The sequence below is a fragment of the Bidens hawaiensis genome, unplaced genomic scaffold, assembly GCF_021521415.1.
Source record: "Bidens hawaiensis isolate Kalapana, Puna unplaced genomic scaffold, B.hawaiensis_p1.1 tig00012834_1, whole genome shotgun sequence".
NCBI lineage: Eukaryota > Viridiplantae > Streptophyta > Magnoliopsida > Asterales > Asteraceae > Bidens > Bidens hawaiensis.
Genome location: NW_027492070.1, coordinates 538771 through 547743, shown reverse-complemented (window position 1 = coordinate 547743; position 8973 = coordinate 538771). Strand labels below are relative to the sequence as shown.

General features: G+C 33.3%; 1 protein-coding gene across 1 annotated transcript; it reads left to right on the top strand.

Moving 5' to 3' along the window:
* Positions 1 to 241: 241 nt before the first annotated feature.
* Positions 242 to 2391, top strand: LOC143542375 (transcription factor MYB48-like). Its single transcript, XM_077034973.1, has 3 exons — positions 242 to 562; positions 739 to 868; positions 1809 to 2391. The coding sequence occupies exons 1-3, from the start codon at positions 436 to 438 to the stop codon at positions 2320 to 2322; spliced, it is 771 nt and encodes a 256-aa protein (XP_076891088.1). The 5' UTR covers positions 242 to 435; the 3' UTR covers positions 2323 to 2391.
* Positions 2392 to 8973: the final 6582 nt, after the last annotated feature.

Below are 8973 nucleotides of genomic sequence, written 5' to 3'. Positions count from 1 at the left end.
CGACTAGGTGAATCAAAATTCGTCGAAAAAATGACTTTCAAGAGGTTATGATAGGAACGGAAGCAACATTTAAACTCAAACTGTTAAATAGTAAATAAAATATTCTAATACATATAGCTATTAAATGTATCTTTATTTGATTTTTGTCTATAAATAGTAATCACGCTCTCTATAAAAATCCAAACAACCCCTTAAAACAATAGAAGAGTTACTTGAAAGCATGTGCACCACACGTTCGGTGGAGATTCAATTAGCTTTAAGAGTTTAAAACATTATCACAACATTCCACTCTCCACTCTCCATTCCACTACAATTAAAACAATATACCACTATAAATATCACACGTTAGTGTCCATTACTAGCAAACACAATACAAAAAAGTTTCTTTCACCTTATAGAGAGAAAATTCAAGCAAAAGCAAAAAACAAAATAAAAATGATTCATATAGAAGACGATGAAACCCTACGAAAAGGTCCATGGACCGAACATGAAGATGTTCAATTGGTATTGTACGTGAACGTGTTTGGTGATCGTCGTTGGGATTTCATAGCGAAAGTTTCAGGTTTGAAGGTGGCGGGAGAACAAAATATCAAAAATTAGGTTTAGCTAGCTAGGGTTACCGTTTTTGTTCAAGGAGAAGCGAAAGAAATTATTTTTTGTAACGAAAAAATTAACTTTTTTTACCCTTTTTGTTCTACCCTATTGGGGAACATTTTTTGTGAAATTTCACATTATCAGGTTTAAAAAGGACCGGAAAAAGTTGCAGACTAAGATGGGTTAATTATCTAAATCCTGGCTTGAAAAGAGGAAGGATGACTCCTCATGAAGAGAGGCTAATTCTTGAATACCATTCTAAATGGGGAAATAGGTTTGATCTTTTTATTATTCTTCCTATAAATAGTTTTATTGTTTGATTATATTCATTTCTAATTGTTTAGAGCAGAGGTGGAAAAAAACCTGGTTAATTGAACCAACTCGAAAATCAAACCGGTTTGAAACAGATTATGTAGAAATGATTGAAACCGTAGGTTCGGAACTGGTTTGTAGTGCTCTATGCTAAAATCGGTTCAAACTGGTTAACCAAACCGAAAACCGGTCATAAACCCGAACCGAAACCGATCATAAAACGATTTTAACTTTGTTAACCAAACGGTACCGGTTTCAACCTGAATTGGTTTAGGGTTTGAAACCTGTTGTACACCTCTAGTTTAGAGTATAATAATTTTAGGGTTTGTTCTTTGTTCTATATTCTCTTTAATAGTTGCTAAATATTCTATCTTGTGCTAAAGTTTATATGCTGACTCGTTGGATTATATGCTTTGGCTCAATTATTCTTGAATTGGTTTTAAATAATCAAGATTATGGGAAAAATTAATTATTATTTGAACACAATAATGCCTTAAAGGTGTCTGGTCCAAAAAGTTGTAATTCCATCATAACTTATTTGAATTTATTGTTTTGTATGACTGTATATATTTTGTTTTATGTGAGCAGACATAACTTCATACATATTTGTATGTGAAAAGTATGAAATGTAAAAAATATGAATATTGTAGAAAATTAAACGATTTAATAATTTCTTTATTTGAATAATAATGAAGACTTGCATCAACATCTATAACGATTATGTGCTTCTAAATTACCACTTTGTTTATTTTATGGTCAATTAAGACATGCTATATATTACTTTTCTTGATTAGGGGATGTAAGGTTATTTACTTTTATTGTTGATAATTTGTACTTCAATTCATTTTATGTTCTAGATTAGTTTCTTAATAGAATTTTTGCACGGTGATTATAAAATACAGATGGTCAAGAATTGCTAGAAAATTGCCTGGACGTACAGATAACGAGATAAAAAATTATTGGAGGACGCTTATGAGAAAAAGAGCTCAAGAAAACAAAAGGACGTTATCTCCATCTTCATCCTTGTCAAACACATCTTCCTCCTCATCAACTTGCACTAATGATCCCATCGCTGATGTGATGCTAATGTCCGAGACCAAAGAACGAAGCTTCTACGATACTGGGGGGATCGAAATGGTGCCCGTGTCTGGTGGCAAAAACAATAATACCATGATGAAACATAATATTGTTACAAGTGAAGAACAAGATGGGATTTATTCTATGGATGATATATGGAAAGATCTTGATTTATTAGAAAATGATGGTGTTAAACCGGTTTTCGACGCTTATAGTACTAAGGTTACACCTCAGATATGGGATTACTCCCTTAACAGTTTTTGGATGATGGATGGGGGTCAACAAGAGCTTAGTACAAACATGTTTTTCCCGGCAACAAGCGAGCAATTGACTGGCTAATTAGGTTATTTCATCATTGTTTTAATGTTGATAGATGCAATAAATTTCAGTGGGTACTTGTACATATAATGTGTTGGTGTTAAAACTATGTTAATTATGTGTGTGTTATAGTGTGGAAATAGCCTTTACTTAATTTCTCAATGCATAACTCTTATCGTACTTGCTTATCGGTTGTTACATATATGTAGTGATGCTTAACATCTACGTTCATAGTTTATTTTTTTATCGATCAATTTTTTTTTTTTTTAAATGTTTTTTATTTATATAATTTACTATAAAACGATTACAATAAAGTGGCAGGCAAACGGGCAACAAGCTGCGCCGCAACCCTCTTTTGAACAGCAAAGCCAATCCTGCTAAATAGTTTATTTAGAATACAAATAACCAACGGAAATTGACTATCACTGATTACTCCTACTCTGGTACACCACTAACTCCTTGGTTATTACCGACATACAGTGTAAACTGTAAACCACAAAGATATGCAAAGATATATAATAGATGTTTAAAATGCCTCGGTTAAAAAAAAAACCTCGAATCAAGATATATGTTTTACAATGAGACGAGACGCGCATATAAACGTGTGTACTTGTCATATATAAATGTTCTTCTCTTTGTTGTTCTTGGTCCAGGTATAAGTATATACTTTGCTTAAAAATCTCCAAAAGATTCTAGAGCTTACAAATGAATGTTGTTTTTGGTCCATGTATGTTGTTAAACTTAGTCTCAAATAAGATGTTGTAAAGACATTTGCAACTAAACATTACAAAAAAACATATTATAGCTAGGTAACTAAAGAAAAACAAAGGAAATCCAACTTATAAAGACAAATTATTATCAGATTTAATTTGCAAATAATTTAAAGTATGCATAGTTAATATTATGATTTAGAAGTATGATAGTTTGTCGTTAAAAAAATGTATAAACAAATACACTCTATGTTTAGGATAAGAGTCACGTGAAATAATGTAAGGTTTAATTTGCTTTATGTGGAATGTGGATGCTAGCATTGTCCACTTGGGGAGATTTGAAGTTTGAAATAACAAGTTGTTTATTTGCTACTGAAAAGATGATTTCTTTGAAGTGGAATGGCTAGTAGGAATTAGGTTCATATATGGTGCAAGTGTAAGCAACTAAAACCATGAAATAAAAAGTTAATTCCACTTCACCAAACAAATAATATCCTCAAATTAATTTGTATACATCCAAATAATTAAATTCTATTTGTTATAAGAAAGTCCAAGAACCCAATCAATATAAATTTGAATAAATGATACTACTTGCTCAAACATAATCTAACGGGATTAAGGCTTTTAATTACACGTCTCTTAATTAAGTGGATCTTTTTCGTTGACAGTAAAGTATATGAAATCAATCCATTGATCATAAAGTATATGAATGGAGAGCGTTGCGTGACAAGGTCGTTGATGGACTTCTATGCACTAATTTTGCATGACAAGGTTAAACCTTTACGGGCCTTGTGTATTTTTATTATTTGTCTTTTTTGGACATCTGTGTATTAATATCACACTATACAGCCGAGCTCTGGCTCATTTAACGTACTACACGAGCTTGAGTTAAGCTTAGGCTAGCTTAAGGTTTTTCACGGAAAATATAAAAATAATTAAAAACGTATATAAACTAATTAATAAATGATAAATGAGACGACTCGAGCTTGAGAAAAAAAACTCACGAGCTGATCAGCGCAGCTTGAGCTTTAGAAAAGAAGATCTCGAAATAATCCAAGATTGAGGTAATCTCGTAAGTCAAAGCAAGCCGAGCTCGAGCCTCTTGATGGAAGGATGCGGTGGGTTGGGGGCTGCCTGTTTGGGAGCAGGATGGACAAAAGGAAAGAAAGAAACATGGTGGGCCTCACGCACATCTTAGGCTCTTTTCAAAACTAAATAGTAACAAAAAAACTAATTAAAATAATGTAGAAAAATTAGTCACGAAGTGTGCATGTATGTTTATACTTATTATTCACTTTACAACGTGCATTAGTGTTTTTTAAAAACTTTAGCCATTAAATTGTGTTCTTAAATAAATACAGTGGTTAAATTCTTAGTTATTTTCCCGTCACTAATATGTTCCATTGTCTTTATTTTCGGTCACTAAGTTGCTACCACCCGTGCTTTATTGGTCTTTAACTTCGGGAGAAATATTTTCTTCGGAAAATGCTAGTCACAATGAGGGCTTAACAAGACTAGACATTATCACCAACGGTTGCAGTCCGTTGGTAGTTAGTGAAGATAAGCGGGACAGGTCATACAAAAATCCAAAAGGTTAAAAAAAATGTAAATATCCGTCGATAATCCCTTGGTGATTACCAACGGATAGCATAAACTTGAAGAAAACCAATGAATATTTATCGAATGGGAAAGTCCAAAAGAACAAAGCAAGGTTGGTTTAGGGGTGTTAATCGGGTCAACCCGATCGGGTTTCGGGTTAATCGGGTCGGGTTAGTTGGGTTTTTCTTAAAAAATATCTAACCCGAAACCCGGCCCTATTAAGGTGCGGGTTAGTCGGGTTCGGGTTAGACGGGTCGGGCTAGTCGGGTTAATCGGGTTGACCATGTTACTTTATAATTTTAAGTTGATTTTTATGCTTGTAACTCGTGGGTTGCATAATTTCTCATTCCTCTCAATTTTTAATTTCTTTAACATGTAATTATCTAATAATTTCATACAGGCTTGTAAACCGGACGGATATGCACAAAGGCATGCCCGTATTTTTTCGTTTAACTTTAAACGAATACGATCATGAACACTTAATCAAACAAATATTTGTGTTCGTTAGTTAAAAATTAACATGTTCGTGGTTTTTTATGATCCTTCATTTAAAATCTAATCGAACAGTTCACGAACATAAATGAACACAATTAAACAAAGACAAACGAACATGACTGAACATGTACATACGTTAACGAAACAAACATACATAAACGAACACAAATGAACGCATTTAAATGAACACAAATAAACAAATATAAACATATTATGGTGATATAATTTTAAATGCACATAATATTTAATATTTTTTTATTAATATGTAAACGAACATTAAAAAAACGTAAACAAACTTAAATGAACGATCATAAACGAGTGTTCACGAACATTGATGAACGAGTGAAACATTTGTTCATGTTTGTGCGTTTATTTTAAAGAAAATTCCAGTCTAACGGTTCATGAACAAGCAAAATAATTAGCTCCTTTATAATACTTTCAGTATTGACTTTTTAGTGCTAATTTCACATTTTCATTATTATATTTGATGAAAAGTATCATCACTAATCGGGTTATTCGGGTTAACCCGAACCCCGATTTTTTTTCAAAATGAACCCGAAACCCAACCCTATTAACAATTCGGGTTATTCGAGTCCACCCGAATAACCCGATTAATACTTTTTGACCTATTTAACCCGACCCTAATTAGCTTATTCGGGTTCAGATCGAGTCAGGTTAATCGGGTTCGGGTATTTTGGACACCTCTAGGTTGGTTATCAAAGGGTACTCTCTAGTATACGGAATTAATTACAAGGAGACGTTCTCTCATGTAGCCCATTTCGAAACCATTCGAGTAATAGGATCCATAGAAGCCCAACTATTCATGAAGGTGGCCTTTCTTGATGGCCCATTTCAAGAAGAGGTCTAATGGTCTTTGTCATTCAACCCCCGGGATTCAAAATCGAAAATCAAGAAGATAAGGTGTATTGTGTACAAACTCCACAAAGCATTATACGGGTTGAAGCAGGCTCCACGAGCTTGGTACAAATGAATCGACGAGTACTTACAAAAACAAAGTTACTGAGGCTATGGGGAGTGAACAAGTATTTGAAAAGCTTAATGGGTGTTACAAAGCTTTAGTTAAGAGGGGGTTTTAGATATATTAATTCAAAGTTTGAATGTTTTATATCATTTATTCAGGACTTATCTTTTAGTAAAGTTTAAGTTTAGTTTCATATATATTTATCTTCTTTAGAAGTTGAGATAGGATTAAGTTTTACTTCTTAGTTTACATGTTTGAGTCTGTTTAGTGTTCTTCTCCAATATGAGGAGGATTATTATTCATTAATGAAATGTTAAGTAGTCTTGAGTAATCTTCCTGGTGTTCTTGATTTCCATATCCCAATAAGTTGTTACAAATGGTTTATATTTGATGCATTTCTACTAAGGTGTTTAAGCTATTGACAGAGTCGTCCCTGAGAATACAAAAAAGAAATTCAGGGTGTGAGACATGTAAAAAACCCGGCCCGAATGTGAGCGTCGGTCTCTGGTCCGGTGGTTCTTCAAAAGTGCTGGTTTTTTTCCTTTTTTTAGATCGTTAAATGTTAATGGTTTTGGGTCTAAATCATTCAATGGGCTTTATTTAATTAAAAACTCAAGGTGAGGTTAATTTTTCAAATTGGCGTCAAAAATTGGTTTCTTGAACTGTATGTATAAAAAACCTTAGGCCCCGTGGGAGACCGGGCCTTCGGCGGTCTCCCTCCCCACGGGCCGGCCCTGGTATAAGAAGATATTTATGTGTGATTGATTAATTTCAGTCCCATAAACTATTCTTCATCTCTAGTTTCTGAAGTTGCTTTCAAAATTTAATTCTTGAAGTTGCAAATTGCATCATTAACCTAAAAAGTCTTTTTGAGTCAATAGAAACGACTGCTTGTCCATGTTGCTGCTAGCCATAGTCAGGTCAAAAGATACATAACACACCAATAGCAACGATGAATGCGGCCCCTATGACACTCAAAAGACTCATGATAAACCCAATAAACTGTCTTTTTAATCCTTATTAATTTATTATTATTATTATTATTATTATTATTAATTTCTTAATTTAAGTTCTTTTTTTAATACATGAGTTATAAACTAAATAACCCTTATTTCCTATTAAATAGATTATATGTAATAATTCTTATTAATTTAACCAATGTTTTATTGCTAAGTCAACTGCTAAAACATGAGCTGGTTCGGTTGGTTTCGACGAAACTTTTGGGTCAAACCGTCAACTATTTTTTTGGAAAAGAAGACAAACCGAACCAGCCAGTTTTAATGTTTTTTGATTTTATGGTTCGGTTTTGACATCTTTAAACAATCTTTTTAAAGCATAACCTTGTATTAAACTTAAAAAAATAAAGATTGTTCATGAATATAATTTATATACACAACTTTATATTTCTACAACGAAAAAAACTAAATAATAAATAATAAACGGTCGGTTTCTAGCTCTAAACAGTAAACAGTAAAGCTGTTTGAACCGGAGTATTAAGTGAACCGCATATATCTAAAACAAGCTAAATGAATTGACTTTCTTGACTTTAGACTGTTCGGTCGATTTCAACGGTTTATAAACAACCCGGTTAACAATCATTCGAATGAAATTTTCAGTCCATTTAATACATTTCTCTAATAAAACTTTTATGGACTAGCCGGACTAAACAAGGCCGATTTAAATTCCAATATGAAACCCAAATATAGGCCCACAAACATGCAAACTTAAATGGATCAAGGTGGTATATTCATAAATGATGTCATACCTTTTGCTGAATTCAACTAATTAATGATAATTCTTTATCGTGTGTACCATTTCAAAAGAGTCATGTGTGGGGCTACCCTTCTCTTTAGGGTGCAATTTGAAGAACGACTTTTGGGTTTCACCAAATTGTCTCCCCTAAGGAAATAATGGGTTAATTGGGTCCATTAACGTTGGTCACATGTGGTATAATCATTTTGTTTGGTCATAGTTACCCTCCACATTCAAAGTTACCTAGACTTTGTCAAAGTCTTTAGACTCAAATAGGACTACTAACTATTAAGAAAGTAGACGCATGGTGTAATATGCATTTTCCAGATCTCCTTAATTGGCGTTAAGAATGTTAAATAAACCAGAACCCGATAGACAAATCCGAAATATTTGGGCAGATAATAAGATCATGTACTGATTAGTTTTTATATATTTTGTGAGCATGGTATTAGGTGAGACCTGACTTGTTTATTCAAACCGTACCCGTAACTTTTCTTTTTATTTTTTAATTGTAGTTTTTGTTGTCCTTGTTAATATAGTAATCTACTAATATCTAATTTTCTTGGTAATAATTATATCAAAATGTAAATAGTTAGGCATACATTTTGAAATCCCAACGAGTAATTTTAACAAACTAAAAGGCATCACCGATAGTTGACATGTTTGACACGAGATTTTACAATTATATTTGAAACTGGATTACCAATATTCATCCCAAATACATCTTATTGTCATCCCGGGACCCTGGTTAGCAAGGTGATGGTAGGGTACCATGGATTATCCGATAAAGAATTATCATAAATAAAAGAAAAAAAATCATTTATGGTAATCCTAACCAAAAACACACCAAAGGAATTGTAGAAACAAACAAAATAGAAAACAAAAACAATTAGCTCTCTTGTCCCTCACTTGTGGGAAAGCTTGGGTTCTCTAGTTGATCTCTAAGTTCGATCCCTACTTGTGTCACTTTGGGTGGATATTGATAATAAAAAATTTGGGTTAGGTCTTGCGAGGTTTTCAGTTTGGATACCGAGTCCACTTAGGTTTTCGTCCCGCCGTGTGTTTCGCCAGAGAATTCTGCTCTTGTGGCGGCACGACTACCAAGTGGCAGCCGACGCCCCTCGGCGGTATAGT